This window comes from Apostichopus japonicus, chromosome 16 (assembly GCF_037975245.1).
Source record: "Apostichopus japonicus isolate 1M-3 chromosome 16, ASM3797524v1, whole genome shotgun sequence".
Taxonomy (NCBI): Eukaryota; Metazoa; Echinodermata; class Holothuroidea; order Aspidochirotida; family Stichopodidae; genus Apostichopus; species Apostichopus japonicus.
In genome coordinates, this window is record NC_092576.1 from 12440136 (window position 1) to 12462191 (window position 22056).

The window sequence follows — 22056 nt, forward strand, 5'->3', positions numbered from 1 at the left end:
ACAGTAGTTGCTGTAACAGCTATGTGTATCGGCTGTATTAACGACTGCGAAGTGTAAGGTCTGTATACAAACTTCCCACTTTGGTAAAACATAACTGATGGGAGTATATCACTTTAAGTTTTCCATTTTCAAGATGTATGCCAGATTAAACCATTATATATAGATCAGCTTCTTGTACATGATCCGGAGTACTCTTTTCCAGGCAAGCTATTATTTTAATAGGTCATGCAACCCTCAGCTGATACGTATATATATATAGACTAACTACTTACAATTTTAGCAAACGTGAAACCTAAAACAATTATGTTCTTGTCGTTTGATCATGGTCTATAAAAGTACCATTATTCTCGAAGACGAAACTGTGAACAGTTTGGTACAACTTTGAGCAAAGTTCAAATGAGTCCCTTTTTGATGAAAACTTTGATGCAAGTAAACGGAAGGTTTCTTTTCCATGTGATTGCTTCAATAATTGTATGTGTTTATTAGAATTGACCCGTATGTTGTTAATGGAGATCCGCCGCAAAAGAGAATTAGTAGGGAAGGCAAAACTAAATAGATCGGAACCCATACACAAACTGACCCGACCCCATTCTCGGATGCATCTATCGTTCATCACGTCTATAAACCATGAAATTACAACTATGTTATGTCAGCTTCGGTGTTTGTGTTTTATGTGTATGAACAATAATAGAACTTACAATGCCAAAAACAAAAACAGTAACAATAAAATCTGATAATGTGCGGTAAGGTTTAATGTCCAACTTCTTTCTCGCGCACCACACGACTCTCGGCTTGGCTGCTCGTAGTCCAAATTGGCAGAAGCCGGAAACACTCAAAGTGTTCATCGAGTGTTATCTCTGAACAAAAGGAAAGAATGAGACTTGATATGTTAACGAAGCGTGTCTCCTGATGGCTTTACCAGGTCTGTCAAAATTGGACAGCTGCCGAGTTTACCTACACTAGGGCATTCCGCTCAAGTAACCATGGATGTGAACTGGCCTTTCGGTTACAACATCATCATGGGTTTACTTGTTTTTTGTGTGTGTCCAAGTCAGAGTCGTGAAACGAAACAGACAAAACAATCGTCTCGGGCGCATTGAACGACCTCCAAATGTAAAAGAACTAAGGCTGATCACTATGTCAGAGAACTGGAGCTAACTTTAGTATTGTAGGAGATTGAAGTTTAGCATTTTGTAAGGAGACTGGAGCTGAGCATTGTGTAAGGAGACTGGGGCTGATCAGTGCATGTGTAAGGGTATAATGGAGTTAATCAGCATGTAAGAGAACTGGAGCGTAGCAGTGTAAAAGGAGACAGGGGATTATCAGTATGTAAATGTAGGCTACTGGAGTTGTCCATTGATATAAAGAAACTGGAACTTATCACTTTGTAAGGGAACAGGAGCTGTTTAGTATATAAGGGAACTTGAGCCGATCAGTTTGTAAGGGAACTAGCGCTGATGAGTTCGGCGAAATCAAATCTAGGTGTTCTTGGCCAGAGTCAATCTCTCCCTCTCGAATGACTTTTTCATTGAAAATATCTATGTTTTATATTAGTGTAATGATAGACATGATTATAATATGATTGGTGTATGAGAATTTTAGTACTAAACTAGTATACATTACAGCGCAGTGATCACATGGCCATAAGCACGAGGTAATTGGGATGATGCGGGAAATGGTTTCCATTTGGGTATGCCGCACTCCACAGTTTCAATCTTCATGCAGATGTTCTTCCCTATGTGACTATCCACCTTGAAATGTCCTCACAATTTTTAGGCCCTCTTGGAATGTCCTCACAAGTTTCAGGCCCTCTTGCAATTACCACTGTGTCATCAGAAATCAGCTCTAAGAGATATAGAAACATTCCCTCTGCACACGTCGCAATCTTGGCATGATGAAACTTTGGAAGGAGAATTGTGAAACAGCTTGACATGGTCAGGTTTTGTGGTCAGACAAATTCGTGGTCAAGTTGTTTCCGTTTTCGCAAGATTGGTTTTCTTCAAAGGTATTTGGCCTTATGTTCTGTGGTAATGTGTATAGTCCCAAAAAAATGTCGTAAGATGACATAAACTGATTATTAGCTTACCTATGTTTTCCCCTTAATCACCAATGCGTAACATACGCCTCTATACCAGCTCCCTGTCTAGTCTAATGTTGTTAATCGACTTAGCCTGATAAATGCCATCGATTGTAGGCTAGACGGAGAATATACAAGGTGAGACCATGCCAGTTGTCTTCGAGCTTATAAAAATTGGAATGACTAGCTTATTACTCCCAAATAGTACAATTATTTCCTTTAAACTGCGAGCGAACGGCATTAGGATCATAAGTTTCATATTCATGAGGGCGCAACATACACTAGAAGTTTCTCTGCGCATGAGCCGGTTAGGAAGGGACGGGTCGGGCGGGGAGGGGGGGCATAACTATTTAAGGCCGGTAACATACTAAATGGTGAGAGGAGTAGAAACTTCTGGAAAAAGGAACATTTTTTGAAGAAGGCCCTCTTGACGACTTTGGTTCAGCTCATATATTGGTTCCAAGGGGTGCATGACGGTATTGCTGGGGGAAAATACGAACTAACTTGGTATAGTCCATCTTGCTACTGCCCTACCATGGATAAGTATCGTTATTTGAATACAGTTACACTCTCATCCTTTAGCTCATGTATTCTGAATACATTCAATTTATACATGAAAGAGGTTATTAAAGATTTCCACAGGACATATATCAATCATCAGAAGTTATTACCATGCATACAATTGTGTGTTCTTCCCGTTCATAATCTACGCGAGCCTCTCTTTATATTTCACGGTCTAACCCCATTACCCCAATTCCAAACAGTCTGAACAGAGTTGAAGATGTAAACATCAGTTCTAATGCCCACCTTACCTGTAATTACTCGGAGTGTAACTGATCTTTTTGTTTCAAAGTATACCATACAGTTTATGCAGTTGTTCCGACTATTGTAACAGTACTTCTAGTTATCAGTAGACTTCTTTGTGGAGACGAGGATTCATTGCATGCCTCTACTTCTCCCTGACTTTCGTAATCGCATGTTTTGGTAACTTTAGTCTTTAGTCACTGTATGAACCACAGGAAGTAAGGCCACGAATGCATGATCAGGGCAGGTTTCGTTTTGGGAAGCAAATGAGTCGAACCGTAACACGTTACATCGCTATATATATATATATATATAGGCCTAGGCTATAATATACTCTAAACGTAAGAAGCATATAATACTACGTTAGGCCTACTTACAGCCTTCATGTTCAATAGCCTCACGTTTTATGGACGAGCTCAGTGACTAGAGGATTATACTGATACAGTGGTGACAAATTTCTGGTAGGGTTTGGGGAAGTGTTGGCCAACGGAGAATCTCGTAGGTGGAACCATGTACGTGAAAGGTTAACTATGATCAGGAAACTATGAGTAACATGAACATTATACGATATTACTATAGTGCTGTGGCCGAGTGGATAATTGCGGTGGCATTTGGAGCAATGATGCTTAGCAATCCGGAGGTTCCGGGTTCGATACCCGGCAGGGTCATAGTAAGATGGGTTTTTCATCCATGAGCAATGTACGGTTTCCCCATATGAAATAACTTTCTACAGTAGAAAGATTCCAAATTTGAGTTACAAATGTTGAATTGGAATCCACCCGACGTGTAGATTGTAATCCATAAGCCTTTGCGGGTCTTCTACATTTGTGGTCGCTTAAGCGTCGTAAAAATAACTGCTGGTTATTACAGATTATTATTTTTGTTATGTTAGGAAAACGGTGTCCTATTTACTTAGACGTGTTTGGAAATGGCGCCCAACATCACTCGTAATACAATTTGTCCTCCTAAGCTGGTTTTAACGATATAACTCTATTATGTTAACTATGATCTTTGGCTTAATTGCATAATACCACGCAACACAAAGCTCGCACTCTTAACGGTTACGGTGTCGCCACAAACAGCATAATACATTTACCTTGTTGTTTATTATTATTATTGGTTTGTGTTTGGAATTACTCCTCGTATTGAATTTACCTATGCATAATTTTAATTTCAATTAGGTCCCATTTTAATAATTATAACAATGTAATCATGGGTCGTTCTCAAATAGGATGGCCACAAAAAAAAAAATAATAATAATAACCGAACAGTCTGACGGTGAAGCCACAAGCCCACAACAGCACCATAAATTGGACTGAGTTGATTTTGGGCATTTCACTGCGTATTAGTAGACTCCCTATACGGACGCCGTAGCCAACCTCTTTGAAGGATGTTGCTTTAGAGCTATGGGGCTATTCTGCAATGACTCCCTGTTCTTTACGTGCTGTTGTGCATGAAGTCATGAGTAAGAGTCTGACAGTATAACTTGATGCGGTTCCAAGCACGTCTCTGTTCCCTACCGAAGATCAACGTGGTGACGATAACTTGACTTACAGGACACATGTTTCATCTTTCGTTTCCGTCATCGAGTGGAACTGAAATATATGAACTGCTTAACCGTGCATGATTAGATTAGGAAACGCAATCAATCAAGAACTATACCGCACTTAATAGCAAAAACAAACAAACTCTGCATCACTTCAAGCGTTGCACTTCTGAAACCTGCAACAGATAGACGGCCCTTCTTTTGTTTTTCCTCCCAAAACGTCTTCCAATTTCCAGTTGTAACTGGTCAATCCAGGCCTCTGACGGGGAGAATATAATTTTAATTAGTATTCAGATATAAGTTCCGCATGACATCTTATTCCTGTTAGTGGCATCAAGTTAAAAACCGCCTAGCTTAAGCCAAATGGGAAATTCCCTTATCATTGCATGGATACTTTACACCGTACCTAAACGATAAAAGCAGACGATGGTTGGGACTAACCCCAGCCAATCCGGGTTCGGGGGAATTAAACAGGAAATTGAGAAACATGGAACTTGGAACTGTATGATATTGTACTGTCATTGACTACTACTGTCACAAGATAGTATGACGTTCTTTAGGGGCAAATAAGTGGATTAAGGTGGTCTATCTTTATACAGTGATGCGTACGTGTTGAATGAGATTTTACCAATACCTCTCGCACTGACTCTGGGACTGAATGGGACACTTCAGGGGCTATGAATAGCATACGTTATTAAATATGTCAGTGTAGAGGTTTTCTTACATTAGATTTCAAAAAAAAAATAGAGTACTTAGTTTGAACAAAAAGTCTAACTAATAAAAGTCGACTTTTTATGCCCAATATCATCATTTTCACATGCCGTAGTTCCCTCAGACTGTATGCTTCTTTAATATGACGTTGGTACATTAATGGTTCTCTCATACCACTGGGGCTTGACCTCCAGCGGTCTAGGAGGATGATTTCGAATAAATGCATACCCGTACTGTATTTGGCTGTGTGTGCATATGATCCTATGGGTTAAGATGCCAGCCAGTGGTGAAGGGTATAAAGCCCCTTTAGATCTTACTTATGTTCTCTCGTAACGATATTTTCAAGCACATAAATACATGTCAGAGAGGTTAATTCTTCTGAGTTATGTTCTTGGTCTTATAAGCAACAGACCACGGCCCTCATCTATATTCATAACTTTATACATCTAGTGAAAAGTGGAAACCATTTTGCCTCATGAGAGGACATTCACGATTCAGGTAGTAGAACAAAGAAGATGATTTAATTCGTACATTTTCATATGATACATTTTCTAAAATAGTGAGTAAGAAATTACTTTTATCTTTTTTCATGTAATACTTCTCGAGATTTAATTTCAAACAAGAAAATATAACGAAATATATACTACGAGACAACTACTACTCATTTCTCATTTGAAATTGCACGAGAAACTTGTTGCCCTACATTTGGTTATAGATGACTTAGCTTAGTGTAGACCATATGTCCGAAACGAATACGAGACGAAATCCCAAAGTAGGCGCTTCAGCGATAATTGACCTGTAACATATAGACGGCTTGCCGCTAAGGCACCGGGTGAGATTCGATGGGGTCAAAGTTAGCTTTCAGGTGTTAATACTTCCATTCGGAAAGGGTTATATTTTTGAAAGGAATCTATGATCGCGAAGACAAGCGGAAATAACCCGAAATCTGTGATGGATTTGTGGCTTTGGACTTTGTTTGGCTTACCGTGACCGTTTTGGGATGTATGCTTATCATTAAACGAAGCCATCAACCAACAACACTGTGTCAAACGTATAGTGAAAATGAATTTTGCACCAACTTATGCAAAACTTTCCACGTTAAAGATTCAATAACTTTAGCGACTCCAGTGTAAGTCACTGAAGGACGAAGTGTAAGGACGCATAGGATGGTGTAGCCTAGTATATGTTATTATGATGTAGTCTGATTAGCTTAACGCAAGTCGGCATAGAGCTTATACGGTACTTCATAGTACATTCTGATGTTATGTAAAATCGACGTAGCAGTGAGGACGTGTTAGGGTAACTGCCATATGCGATTCAATGATCTTATAAAGGAAGGGTGTGGCCCCAGGACACATTGAATCTGACAATGTAGACGTCAGATGGTGCACTCGGAGATAATGGCTATAGCCAGGTTTGCACTTAGGGTTTAGTTTAGATTAAAAAAAAAACGTAAAAAAGAATAATTTTACAAGGACTTGTAGACAAATTTCCGCAGTCCAATCCTTTTTGTGACTTTCCTCTCATCGGGATTAGGGAGGACGACATGCAATATTTACTTTCCAAGAGATAAACACAAAATTCAAACCAATAAGAACGGTGTCGTGGATATACATCATTAATCAATGAATTAAAAAGAAATTCATTTGTCGATCACTGCAAGGGAAGTAAAAAAAGTCCTCCTCATAATTTGCACCAAAAGGGTAATGATTTTCCTTGGTATCCGCAGAGTAGACTTTATGTTACTCCTCAATGTATTGCTATTGTTTTACTGAGGTGCTGTTCTGTTAATTGTAACTTACTATAATGCCATTACCACCGTACTGAAATGTAAGTAATGCAACTGAAATGTTTCATCTCGTTAGGTCCGTAATTCTTTGGATTAGATTAAATATAACAAAAAAAAAATTGCTAATAATGTCTCAACGAATAAATAATTGTAAAGAACATATTAAGCTTGCCAAAGTCGTTCACGTCCAATCTCGTCTTGCTTACCGATGGTATATGACTAATGGCGACAATTGATGTTAACAATTTTCTTTATTGTATTATTTTAGTCATGATTTTCTCTTTATGTTTGCATTCTCGATAGAACTTTTCATTGAGAAGCATGGCGACTGTCCAACCAATGACATGGTATCTTCGTTCCTCGATGAAGTTTGCGAGACAGAATGTTTCCTAGACATGGATTGCAACGGCGTTGAAAAGTGTTGCCAGAACGGGTGTGGCGGAACGCATTGTCAAGTTCCGAATCAATTTGGTAAGTGCATAAATATAACATGATACACTTTTGAGGTATATAACGATATCTGAATCTGAAAGTGCTTGACATTAAACGACATTCAAAATATAAAATCTGTCTCAGTAAAAGACATTTATCTAAGTCTACCTATACCACAATGATTGATGTCGGTTTAAATAAGTATGATGGCCAGCTTTTGCATGATAAACGATTTCGCAAAACTGCTATCTCTGAGTTTAATATTGGCGACTTACACAACAAATCCATTAATTCTGTCTTACCCATTACATGATGGTGGACCATTTTGAACATCGCATCGTATATTTAGGTTAAAAAGTTTATTTCCGATTGATTTCATCTCTTTCGTCAGTTGATCAATGTGAGGGGTATCCTTGTTACGGTCAAGGTACGGTCTGTGAAGTACTTGGGGATCAGCCAACTTGTGTTTGTCAGACTAATTGCACAGATGACTCGGAGAAAGTCTGTGCAGACGATGGCCACGTCTATATCAGTCGATGTTGGATGGATGTAGCAGCATGTGAACAAGGGATATCCATCAACGAAACAACATGCCAAGGTGAGTCAAATCCACCATGTTTGTTCAAGGAGTATAGGACCTGGAGAGGGTGTAGATCAATATCTTGAATGACTAGCTTCTCTGATATCGACTGGACGAGAACATTTCCGAAAATGGGAAAACTGCCCACTTTCTTTTTCGGAAGCTGCATCATTTCTAGAACCCCCTAATACATAAAAGAGGATTTACTAAAAACTTCTATGGAAGGTATCTAGGAACTCTATAGTGAGCACACGTCGAAAACAATAGTTTTGTTAGTTTACAAGTTCAGCTAACGTTACATCTTGATAAAAAATGATCGAATTACTGCGTTGAGCTTAATCTGACAACACGTCAAACATAGCTTTCTTTGCTGTACAAGAACAAACAAGTGACTTTCGCCAAACTACGTTAACTTGGTTTGTACTTGCTGAAATCAATAGTTAACACAATCGTCCTATGATTTCTTACAGAAACACCAGAACCACCAACAGAAGATGGTAAGTTATTCCATAACATTTCAATGTCTTTACTTCGGAAGCAACTATGAGAAACGGTTAGGTGTATATGTCGGTGTTTGAGGTTCGGGATATGTGTAAGCTGATGGGGAGGGTGAGTTGCAATTTGCTAGTTTTCAAAAAATGGTAGTTTGTGATGCTGTCATACTATCAAAGCTAATAATGGTAACAGCTCTTAAAGGTGTACCAAGTACAGGCTCCCTAGACCCGGCAACTCCTTGATTTTGAGGGTAAGGAATCTGTCAGGCAATTTCAGGATGGCGGTATTACACTCATTATTCATCAGCAAAGTCGTATATACAAATGTTCAGTTGAGTGTGCAAGAATAGCTCAGTCAGTTTGTGTATATATTTGATAACTTATACTATTTGGATGATTATCGTTTATCTCCTTCACTGCTCTTTTGATTTTAAGGTCTCATCATTCATGTTAGGTAGTTGTACTACATAATTCTCTCTATGTATTTAACTTGAACCACGGTCTACGTAAATACGTACCGCATGCATGGGTACATATGTCCACTATATTCAACTGAGAAACACGTGCGTATGGCGTGTCAATGACGTCATATTATTTATATCATTACTGTGGTAACCCGGGATGTGTCATTCAGAGACTGGACTTTTAAACCGTTGATTCATGATACTTCAAGGTCGTCTATTTCATTCCTTTGCATGTACCACAGGAACAAAATAAACACAGGTGTAGATATAAATATGATAATAGTTGTGAATAGGAAGTGTACTTTATCAGTCGCCCTATATTGGGCTTGACAGGAACCGAATTTTTCTACCAGTGGCTGACTAAGAAAACCATGAACCAGAAAATGTGACGCATACGTCTGAGCATATTCGGTGGATGTGGCAGAACGGTAATTTTTTTCCTTCAATCCCTTTTCTCGTAAGGAGAGAATGGGAAGGAAAAAACCCCCGAAAGGTTGCATGTTGAGTTGAACTTACTTGTAATGTGGTGATGTCATAACCAACAATAAAAAAAACAAACAAAAAAAACAAGAAAACAAGAAAGAAAGAAAACAGAAAACAGAGAAAAATGAAGACATAATCAAGAGTAGCGGACAGGGTTAACCTTAGAGCGTGAAGGGTTAAAGGGAATGGGTTCCATCCTTTTGAAACAACACTGAAGAGTTTTCAACTGGTTAGGTTGTGCCGTACCTTCATGGTGTATACTTGTGCACTATGCAACAGGTATTTGGTAATATTCTGTCTATCTCTGTGTGTTTGTTAAAAGGGGGAAGGGAATAGGGGCGGTGTTTACGATGGTGACGGTGATGGCGGGGAAAATCACCATTGATTATTTTATTCGGCGGGGCTTTGGATAGGTTGGGGAGGGGGGGGGGTGGGGTTAATGCACTAGAAGTGTACGTGGTTACGCTCTTGGCGCGATGTCTATCTGGTTTGTGCATTGTAATTGGTGAAAGATTAAGACATCGACCTTGTCGTAGGTCTGTAGTAGTTACAATACAACTTGATAAGGATGTAAGAAAGCAATGTAATACTATAGGCTATTCTGAATAATAGTTACGGAAGTCATTGGGCTGACTCTGTCAAGAATATCATGACACGTAGATATATCATAGATAAACTCTACAGTCAAACTTAAGTTATGACCGTCGGCACTGACACTTTGAATTTAAAAAGTTTGAGTTTGAGTTTGGGCTTGAGTTTGGGTTTGAGTTTGGGGTTGAGTTTGAGTTTGGGTTTGAATTTGAGTTTGGGTTTGAATTTGAGTTTGGGTTTGAGTTTAAGTTTGGGTTTGAGTTTGAGTTTGAGTTTGAATTTAAGTTTGGGTTTGAGTTTGAGGTTGGGTTTGGGTTTGAGTTTGAGTTGAGTTGAGTTGAGTTGAGTTGAGTTTGGGTTTGGGTTTGGATTTGAGTGTGAGAGTTTGGGTTTGAATTTGGGTAATATATTTCCATATCTGAATCAAGCAGGAACATGGTCTATAGTCCTAAAACACTGAACAGAAATTCAGCGAAATATATTCTTCTTTTGTCATCAAATTAAAAACAATCTGTGCTTTAACTTTACTTCCATAAGTTGTCTTACAAATATTTCTTTTTTTTGTGTAAAATAAAAGACATCAATATTTGTTTTTATATTAAATTCAGACTGATAGTCAGGTTCGAAGTGTTTGTGGAGGGATGGGGGGGGGGGGGTGGTGAGGCGTGCCCCTCCCACCATCTTGAGCTACCGCCGTATGTGCAAACACTTCACGAGGGCATGGGTATTAATGCCCCTCCTTAAATTGTTGGCTTCCCTTCTTACATTATTGGTTCCCCTCTAATTAAGGACTAGCTTATAGGTTTTGTAACTAATGCAGTAACCTGAATTTGGCAAGAAGGACCAACATAAGGTCGAAAGCCCCTTTACAGGATTTATTCTTTTCAAGGAACTAGCTGTCATTGTACATGTTTTCAAAAAATATAACTGGTTGCCTAGCATTGTCTTCAATCAATACGGGTCAACCATCTCTAAAAAAATGAATATCAAACATAGTATTTGTTGCCAAATATATAAGTGTAAAAGTACAAGTATAATATACGTATAATATATAACATAAATAGAAACATAAACATAAAGTATAAAAGTATATCAACAAGCAGCCTAAAAGTCTGTTTTGTTTGGCGTAGGTGGAAATTGTACTCAGGCTGTTAACCTTTGACAGTAGATACAAACCGGTCGTGTAATAACTTTACAATGATATATAGCAAGGTTGATTTCGCGTGGCTTACTAACATATATAGTGTAGTATAAGTCACGTGTTTTAGAGTTCTCAATGAAGTTGAGCTATCTTGTATTGCGTGCTTGAACGAATCCCAGATGAGAAAACAGCCCCGAATTAGCTATCTGTACTTTCAATGGTTTCCGTTTAACCTATACTTTACGATTATATAACTACAGTCATGTATTTGCAACGTAAACAATCCCATAGTAAATAAAGCCCTTGCAGTCATACTAATTCACAACCTACTTGGAAAAGTCTATATTGAATTAGTGTGTTAGGCAAAGGAAAAGCATATAGGTCACTTGACATTTTAATAATGACGGTTGGGTTTGTTTCTCTTTTTAAGTATCAAAAATCAAAAACAAAACTAAGACAACAAAAAACAACAAAAAACAAAACAATGCAATCTGAAACACGGGAATCACTTTAGTGAGTAAGAAGCAGTTATATTTAAAGAGTAAGCAAAGAGAAACAAACCAACACCTGTGACATATTGGATTTAATGTCGAGGCAAATGTTTTGCTGGAAGATGATCCCTTCAGGTAGATACTACGGTAATAAATGAACTTACTGAGATTCAGTAACTTTTCTAGAAATATGAAAAACGAAAGACTACAGAGATAGAACCCAACGGGTTCTTTCAGCATAAGTGTGGTAGTAATGCGCTAATGGAGAGAATAATGACTATACAATGTAACCAGTGGCGTCACCAGACTTTTCAGTCTGGGGGGGGGGGCACAGGGGGGCACCAGCATTTGATGGGGGGCACTTAGGTGGATACGGATCGCCGTCCTGGGGGAGGGGTCTAAGGGGAGGCGGTGCCCCCCTCCCCTTTGGAAAATGTTCGCATACGGAGGATGGGCTAGATGCAAAATGGTGCCACATTTGATGCTAAATTCGATCTGAAGATATCTCCAGAAATTGCTATTTTTGGGGTAATGATTTTAACAACGCGCAGAATTTTGCAGAGGATATGAACCACATGCTGTCGATATTATGCCTAACCCTATCAATAGAACCTACATTTGTTGAATTAATGTGTGCATGACCCCCGACTCCTTTCTTGTCCTTCTCGTTTTCTCCCATTATCTATTAAGATGTAACAGTTTCCAGCATCGTTATTGGTTCCTATCAGGGATCTCACCATGCAATCCGACGGTCAAGGATAAACTTTTTCATTTTTTCGCACCTCATTTGAAGAAAATACGAATTACTGTGCTTCTTTGTCCTTATGAAAAACCAACTCAGATGATGGGAGTTGAATATAACAAAATATATATATATTTTTTTACCAACCCAAATCTCAGATGGGGGGGGGGCACTCGGGGGCACTAGGTTTTCCAGGGGGCACGTGCCCCCTGCCCCCCCCCCCCCTTGGCGACGCCACTGAATGTAACACATTATGATCGGAATAAGTTAAACAAGAATAAGGCTTTAGCTATGACGCTTGTAATATGGAGTATGTGTTATTTAGGAACAGTTGACTTTGCGATGAACGTGGTTGCAAATACTTCCAATTTATTGCATTTAAGCATTTTCTGATATTTTAATGAAAATCACCTACACAAGATAATATTGAAAAAATGGTCATCTGAACTTTTTCTGAAAACAAATACAACATATTAACTTTTTAAAAGTATTAATTAATGCAAATAACCTAATACAAAATTGAGTTTGGTGCCTTCGAAGTGAACCTCCGTCTCCTGTACTTACTCAAATAAGTTATAACATATTTTAGTTTTGTGCCTTTTGATCGACTGTGAAGGGTGCACCAGACCCAGCTGAAAGCTTTGCTATTTATTGTAATATATTTTTAAATTACGATTTCATCATTTAGCAAATTTCTTGCTATCAAGTCAGAATTGAACAATTTAAGTGGAGTTCATCTTTGATGTCATTATTTCATAAATACATATCTTTCAGGGTGTACTGATCCCTTGAAATGAATTATTCCTTGTTGTGTTACATATGTCTGTGGGAATGTGTATAATTTCATCACTAAATTATGACAGGCCACCACATTTGTGACTACATGCTTCAATTAAAGAATTTAAGACAAAAAGTTACACAAAAATGTGTCTAGTGAACAACATATGTGTTCGTCTTGTTAAATCTGCTGGTTTCACTGATGTTAGCCTTCCCAATTGACAATACTGGAAAATAATGTTGATACAAGTGTACATTACATAGCTACAAGTTACGATCTTAACGTTTCATATTTTTACCTCTGTATAATCATTGTTGTAATTTATTGAGTGTGTTGTTTTTTAATGAAATACACTGGTTGATAGTCAACATTTAATTTCACTGTTTTTATCTGTGTAATTTCTTGTTTTTGTTGATAATTCTTCTTTTCAGTGTATAAAAGTGACAATCGTCTTATTGCAAATATTTGAAAGTATTTGCAACTACGTTGATGGCTAAATGAGATATAACTACATATTACGTATACGCTACATGTAGACACAGCATGGCGAAAGTGAAGTCCGGTATTTCTGTTTAGGGGTCAGGTCAAAGCATGGACCAGGTCACTGTATGAGATTGATAAACACCTCACTAACAGACTGTGTACTGTACCGCAAAGTACGCTTCATCCACTAACAGTTCAAGATTTAGGGGTTGTCAAGTTTGACTGTAAGAGAAGACTGGAATTGAGATTGAAGATGGTAGAATGGACAACACAATTGAAGGATAAACTCGTCTCAATGCTCTTAAAGTGTGCTTCTTTTATTTATCTCAGTGTCTCGTTTTCCTTCCCTCCCCATTTCTTACTCGTTTCCAATTCATTGCATTGATTACGATATATCTTTGCCCTCCCCAAATATATATATTTTTCTATTCATGCAATATGTATATCTTATACGTACCCTGTTTCACGTCATATTAAATTACGTACTGCCCAAGCTGATTTCGTTATAATAAATCCATTGAAATGGAACTGGTATCTCTAGTAATCCCTCATTATGTTCTTCAAATTAGTGGAGAAAGTCATTCTGATATTTACAGCCTTATCGTCCCTTACATAACATGAGGTTTATTCTTCATACTGTTGAACAGAGGTCAACGTTAGATTAAACATATTGTCTAGGTCTACGCGGATCCATTAAATACAATAGGCATTGGCAATGTTACATTATTCCTTTACCTACAAGGTCAGGTGTTCGAATACCATTCTTGATTATCATTAAACATGATCTTTCAAAACATAGTTACCGATAAAGAAAGTTCCACGGCCACGATTGTCTGGGAAGAAATAAACCTCCCTTATCTATCAGTTAATTTTTCCTCTCTTTTTTAATCGAATCTTTGTAAGACTTGTGGTTTGGTCTATGTGACTTCCCGTTTTGGCAATGAGTAACTTTTATTTCCCAAAGACTGTTTTACTTTCGCTTTGAAACGTGATTCAACACAATATGGAAAAGAGTTAAGCGTATATACCAATAAACAACGTGACATACCTAGAGGTCAAACAAAGTGTGAGGTGTAATTGGTTGCTAGGGATGTGCAGAGCTAATCAAACTCACGTTAACTTAAACAGCAAACTGTCACTCACTCTCACACAGTCCTATATACAGCTGAAATAATATTGGACTTAAAAATCCATTAAAGCGAGGAAATTTCCGTCGTATTGCTTTGTGTTAGCGGTAAATTGTCTCATATTAGACCGGACAGTGTGAGTAACTCACCCTCTATAATAGACTCGGATAGCCTTTAGCCAGTACGATATTTTTTTGCGGCCACGTTAAACTACTGGTTGCTTATAGTTACCGATTGCTACACATTTGTTGTGCTATCATAAAGCAAAGTCTTCGTCCCAACAAAATCGAATGGTAAGACATAACAGTTTCTCTCGCACTGCATACGTTCTATACTTACTCTTATTGTATCGATCCTGGTACAGTTTGGTCGACAGAGCAGATATGATTATTAAAAAATTCTGTTTTAATTACTTAGTAACCTTCTTTGCAAATATCTCTTAAAGGATGAGGTTAGGTGGAATTTAGTCTTGGTATGTTATTGTCAAAGAGAATGTAAAAAAAAGTCATAATTTATGGAATACTCCTTTAAGGCTAAATTGATGATGACGTCGATATCTTCGTGCAGGCCTGAATTTAAATGTTATATCCATTGTTTTATCAATTGTAATAGCTCAATCAAAACGAGTTATGTTAACATCATTTGAGTACATCTTTGAGAACATCTTTGGACTCAACATTCGACAACATGTGTACTACATTGCAAACAAGTTTTCGCATCGCAGTTTGTGTTGCATCTGGTCACTTAATTTCATAAACGTTACCAATTTAAAACGTCATTTCGCCTCCCCCACCCCCCCCCCCTCAAGAAAAAAAAAGAAAAAATGGGTTTCTAAAATGAGTACTTGAGCTAATAGGAGTTTTTTTTAGCAATGTACACAATCGATCATAATTAATTTTGTGCCCAAGGTCATCCTTTTACAGAACATCGAAATTTGGAAATAACTTTGGAAGATAGAACAAAACGGGGGTAAATTTGTTTAAATGTGTTTTTTAAATCAATTATCATATTTGGTTTCGTGTATCTATTTCTAACATTATGATTATTCTTAACATTTCAACTTTCACTGCTCTCAAAACGTTCGCCTCTTCGTTAGCAATGATATACTGAGAAAATATAGTGATTGGATGAGACCCGTGTTGTATATATGTAACGCTATGATATGGCGGAATAAAACCGCTAATTTTCCATTATTAGTTTCACTTTGCCGCAAAGTCACGAAATTCATACAGGAAGGAAGATATTGCCCTGCGTGCAAAATATCAACATTGACTCATTATTAAAACTGTTTTGAGAAGGAAGTGGATCAAAAACTCGATTAGGATTAAATTTCAAGCAAAAACATAAATGTTCTGTAGATTACTGAGCAATGTGTTCATTTCTTTTCTTGAATCTTGGTCCTTACCAGGGTTCACTCTTCCTGTTTGAGGAAGATGAATAAAAAATAATAATGATTTCAGTTTATTAAGGAAATGATACAGAAACGATGGCAAAGTTCATTATGTCAGTTCGGGTTTGTCAATGAACAGAATTGCAGACGATGTATTATTATTATAAGACCGCAGATACTACACTGGAGATGTTCTGTACTCGAGCGCCAATATAGTTGTGATACCATGCACGTACTCCTAAGAATATTTTATTTCGCAAATATGGCATCCTATACCGGGAAAAAAAAACAGACATGTTTGAAGTTAAACGGTCCACAAAACATGTAGTTGCTAACGTTACTTAATATAATTGTTTTAGCTTATAAGTAATGATATGCAAAAAAAAGTGAAGGTATGTTAATTCAATTCCGACAGACGTTTTCAGCTGGATTGTTTTGATGACAAACACAAAATGCCATGCATGAAGCAAATCAACTTCGTTTTGCTTCATGAACCTGAGATTACACGCATGCTGATTATGGAGGATTGTGTACTCTCGATTTCACAGTATCTTGGTTTTTATGTGTGTTATCTCATTCACGGCTATGTATATAACACTCATATACGACCAGTTCTACCATGATAATATTCTTCAGAGACGGACGGAATCGAAAACAGACGGGAGAAACACAAGTCAATGAACAACAGATGGACCGATAACTTAATCGCATTATTGGAAAATTAATAATTCATCATATTTCTTTTTCCATCTACTCTCTCTCTCTGACTGCTGTCTCGCTGTTCACCAGGCTCACCATCAATGTTGTTAGGGGACACCGTTCTTACGGCGGATGAATACCAAGACGTGAGGTTTTTCTGTGACGCAGCCAGCGATTCTCCAGTATGGTATGCTTGGTCCGTTATGTCGCCTAGAGTCCACTTTACAGTTATAATGCCAGGAAAAGCTGTCGGCAACATCGGTGGTAAGTAAATAAAAGGGATGTTTCCTTTCTTTAGCTTTACTATAAATTACTTAAACCATCGAAATAACACATAATCTGGAAGACTATAGCTACACAGTAGGAAAACGTACCAAGGGTGGAAGGTCATGTGACCTGCCCCATGTGCTACTAACATATTATTTAAGCCGTTGTCAGTTCGAAGTGATCAGAGTTTCGTAGACAACAGAACACATCGCTTAAGGACATTTACGGTAAATTCGAGATTAATTGCTTATAGGTTTTTGATGATCATCATGTTTGGGATTTACTTTCTCTGTTTCATAGAATGTGTGATCAGTGGCGTAGGAAGGTACTTTTGAGTGGGGGGCTGAAGACTGATGGTCGGCCTGGGGGAGGGGTCTAAGAGGAGGGGCCGACCCCCTCCCCTTTGGAATTTTTTGCATTTCCAGGTGGCCTCAGATGCAATTTGGTGCAATATAGCACACTTCAACACCCCGGTTCCTACGCCCTTGTGTGTGATCTGTATGGACCCTGGCTACGATTCGAACATTTACTCTCAGTCTTGTAGATTGCGTACGGCGGTCCCTGCTATCATGTTACGCGCTTGTTTACGTGCAAAACCTGCTAACAAAATGGGGTTGCCAAGGGGCAACGAATCATGCCGTCTGCTTCTCGTTTCTATGTACATATTGTGTACAGTCCTCATATAGGCTACGCAAATCCCAACAACTAAGTGTGTTGGGATTACACATATCCTCAGTTCTTATTGTAATCCTAATAGCACATGCTACCGATTTATAGCACGATTCAGTTTTCATTTTGGTACAAAACTTTAAGATTTACAGTAGTAACTGCTCTCTGTGTGTATCGGGTGCTTCAACAGCAAAGTGGTCATGACATTAGTTCTTGTAGAATACACATTCAAGGGATACTATAAGAGTTGAATGCTACATCGGACAGATCACTTTAGTTTATTAAGACTGTCGATATTTACTAGTCATTGTAACAAATTTAGATTTACTGTTATAACGTTATCGTCACTGTTGTCATTACTGTTAATGAATAATAGTACTATGGATGTATTTGTATGTATTTGAGATCCTCCTGCAAGCAGGAACTCGCGAAGAAGCCATTATTGGCTTATCAAAGCCGCAAGCTGACCGAAGTCAGTCTCTTACATTAAGATATAACGTCCATGATTATGAATTGTCAATTGTCAACAACTCTGTAACTGGACGACATACATTAATCTTGGAGTGACTCGAACCGGGGACCTTATGATTGGAAGGCACCGGCGTTAACCACTGAGCTAACACTCCTAATATTGATCATGTGAATAAGTAGCTTCGCTTCTTAGTAAATTCACTAAGCTAACACTCCTAATATTGGTCATGTGAATAAGTAGCTTCGCTTCATTAGTAAATTCAGCATCCCTAAACGCCCAAGTCTTATTGAATCGACATGTCTTCTGAAGAAGGCAACCGCGCATTATGTCTACCACATTCAGTACTAAAACGGGGTGGGGTGGGGGGGGGGGGGTGGGGTGTTGTAATTCCTAAATGAATACTCTTCTATTCTTCTTTATCATCATTTTGATTACCAGTTTCGTTAGATGGTAAGGTTCTCACGATCACCTCCGTCCGCCAAGAAGATGCTGGTGGATATATTTGTATGGCAACCAGCAGATTAGGAGGATCTACAGTTTCACACCAACTAATCGTAAACGGTAAGGTAATGTCATGTGGAAAACAAAATGGAGTTAGTTAAATGTCGTACAATGTTGATAGGGGTATTTAGGCTAGTTGGTATTATATTGTAGTATATGGAATTTTGTGTGTGGTGTTGTATGTATGCTTGTATGTAGTGGTATGTATTTACTAGTAGTATTTTATTGCAGTATATGGAGTTTTGTGTGGGGTATTGTATGTATGTTTGTATGTATGTAGTGGTATGTATTTACTAGTAGTATTTTATTGCAGTATATGGAGTTTTGTGTGGGGTATTGTATGTATGTTTGTATGTATGTAGTGGTATGTATTTACTAGTAGTATTTTATTGCAGTATATGGAGTTTTGTGTGTGGTGTTGTATGTATGTTTGTATCTAGTGGTATGTATTTACTAGTAGTATTTTATTGTAGTATATGGAGTTTTGTGTGGGGTATTGTATGTATGTTTGTATGTATGTAGTGGTATGTATTTACTAGTAGTATTTTATTGCAGTATATGGAGTTTTGTGTGGGGTATTGTATGTATGTTTGTATGTATGTAGTGGTATGTATTTACTAGTAGTATTTTATTGCAGTATATGGAGTTTTGTGTGGGGTATTGTATGTATGTTTGTATGTATGTAGTGGTATGTATTTACTAGTAGTATTTTATTGCAGTATATGGAGTTTTGTGTGGGGTATTGTATGTATGTTTGTAGTGGTATGTATTTACTAGTAGTATTTTATTGCAGTATATGGAGTTTTGTGTGGGGTATTGTATGTATGTTTGTATGTATGTAGTGGTATATATTTACTAGTAGTATTTTATTGCAGTATATGGAGTTTTGTGTGTGGTGTTGTATGTATGTTTGTATGTATGTAGTGGTATGTATTTACTAGTAGTATTTTATTGCAGTATATGGAGTTTTGTGTGGGGTATTGTATGTATGTTTGTAGTGGTATGTATTTACTTTTGCAATACGTAGTGGTAAGAGTCTAAGTAGTATTGTAATATCTAAGTTTGTAGTTATATAGTAGTAGTATATATAAAGTAGTATATATAAAGTATTGTAGTATGCAGTGATGTTTACCTAGCGTTATGTATTATAGTATGTAGTGTTATGTATATATTTAGTATTGTAGTATTTAAGTATGTATGTACATATTATGGTAGTATGCAGTGATGTGCACATAATATAACAGTATGTAGTGGTATGTATATAGCCTATGTAGTATTGTAGTATTTAAGTATGAAGCCGTATTTATATATTATTGTAGAATGCAGGGAAGTACATTGGCAACACCTTTGTAATGTAGTGCCATGGTTATGCATTTCCTAAATTTCAGCTCAAGAAAGTCCTACTACGCAGTCGCAGACTACTCTAGAATTACGTGATCAAGAGTTGGTTACTGAGATAACTACTACACCGTTGCCTATGGAGATGGCACCCCCTAATGAAGCGTGTGTTGAAATACTTCACAGAGGACATTGTTTCCGCCAGGAAGTGAAATGGTATGAATTTAAAGGAAGAGAGGTAGAATGGACGGGACAGGGAGGGGAGGAGGGGTGGTGCTGGTGCTGATGGAACATAATGAAGCGATTGTAATAAAAGATGGGAACTACGGGGAATATATGAGAAATTATCAGATTAAAACAGTGTGGATTTCTCCTAGATGGAAGACCCACCATACTTTATTGTCTGTTATGACTTGAACGTAGAGCATGTAGGATGTTAGCTTTAATTCCATCTAATGCCACTCCCCTTATCCACTCGGCCATAGCACTTGTTTATATTTCCTCACCACAAGATGCTCTTCACAGTCTGTCTCTTTCAAATCATATGCCCCCACCCCCCCCAAAAAAAAAGATAATTTCGACGGATTATCAAAAATTTTCCTTCATTTACTGATATGAATTCACTTGATCAGTCAAGCCTATATACGCCCTCCCTATGAGTAAATACCAGTGAAGTTATGTATATAATTCCGAGTAGGCCTTTACCAGTATCAACAATAGTGATGTCTTAGCTTTAAAACATTAAAATATCATATTTCATCTCTACATCTTCAGAAGTAGGTGCCTTTCGCACGCTGGTGCCTTTCAATCATAAGGTCCCCGGTTCAAGTCACTCCCAGATTAATGTATGTCGTCCAGTTACAGAGTTGTTGACAATTGACAATTCATGATCATGGACGTTAAATATGAATGTAAGAGACTGACTTCGGTCAGCTTGCGGCTTTGATAAGCCAATGAGGCTTCTTCGCGAGTTCCTGCTTGCAGGAGGATCTAATATACATACATACATACATACACACACACACGTAGTAGACTTTAAAATCTTGATATTTTTTGTTCTCATCCCTTCTATAATCTCGTAGGTTTTACAACATGCAGTCCCAGAGATGCGAGCCATTCGTATACGGAGGCTGCGGGGGAAATAGTAACAGATTCGCTACGTATGAGCAATGTAGTCGAGCCTGTCCTAATCTTCCGGTTGACCCTTGTAAGCATCCGATCGCAACAGGACGGTGTCGGGCACATTTGCGGCGATGGGCTTATCAGGAAGATACCGGCGAATGCGTACAATTTGTGTACGGAGGCTGCGGTGCTAATGGGAACAACTTTGGAACGAGAGAAGAATGCGGGTATACTTGCCAAGGTAAATTGCATTGGCCAACGTTATTAAAAGAAGACGCAGAATAAAGCATCGAGCTGTCTATAATCATATATAAAATAGCTATTAGAAAAATTAATTATTCCATGTTTCATAATTTTAATGTTTCCTTGACACACTATGGTTGAAAACCTGACCCGAGTCTAAAAATGAAATCATTTTGAGCCATACAATATAAACAAATTAAAAGGGGTTCATTTTGTGTGTGTCTATATATTTCGGCACTTTGGTTTATGATGGAGATCACCTTGGAGGATAGATACAGACTCTACATGAAGTATTCCATCTTAGCGATACAATATCACAGTTTTCTTCTTATGTATTTTTAAAACACTTTTTTCGATCATGGGCGTAGAACCCGTGGGGGACGGGGGACATGCTGCCCACTTTTTGAGCTGTGGTGGACGTAACACGTAATATAACCCCCCCCCCCCCACTTTTTCAGGCTTGTAATACAAAAAATAAATAACCATCGTTAGAATCACTTAACGTGTAAGAAAAAAAAAATAGGTCGGAAAATATTCAGTACTGGCAATATCGCCCAATGTCTCAGGAATACTGTTGATGTGACAGAGGCTCTTGGTGCCATTTATTAGAATACATGAAACT

General features: G+C 37.9%; 2 protein-coding genes across 2 annotated transcripts in view; both read left to right on the forward strand.

Annotated features, from left to right (window-relative positions):
- LOC139983148 (dnaJ homolog subfamily C member 25-like) overlaps positions 1–19815 on the forward strand; it is a 376890-nt gene extending 357075 nt beyond the window's left edge. Inside the window, exon 11 of the mRNA XM_071996529.1 lies at positions 19804–19815. The gene's annotated coding sequence lies outside the window, so the exon portion shown is untranslated. The remainder of the gene's footprint in view (positions 1–19803) is intronic.
- The window catches only part of LOC139983143 (WAP, Kazal, immunoglobulin, Kunitz and NTR domain-containing protein 2-like), a 34120-nt gene that overhangs the window by 7879 nt on the left and 4185 nt on the right, over positions 1–22056 (forward strand). The window contains exons 2-8 of the mRNA XM_071996520.1: positions 7231–7398; positions 7751–7957; positions 8410–8436; positions 16913–17086; positions 18669–18791; positions 20120–20285; positions 21152–21432. Of these exons, the coding sequence (XP_071852621.1) occupies positions 7231–7398; positions 7751–7957; positions 8410–8436; positions 16913–17086; positions 18669–18791; positions 20120–20285; positions 21152–21432 (1146 nt within the window). The remainder of the gene's footprint in view (positions 1–7230; positions 7399–7750; positions 7958–8409; positions 8437–16912; positions 17087–18668; positions 18792–20119; positions 20286–21151; positions 21433–22056) is intronic.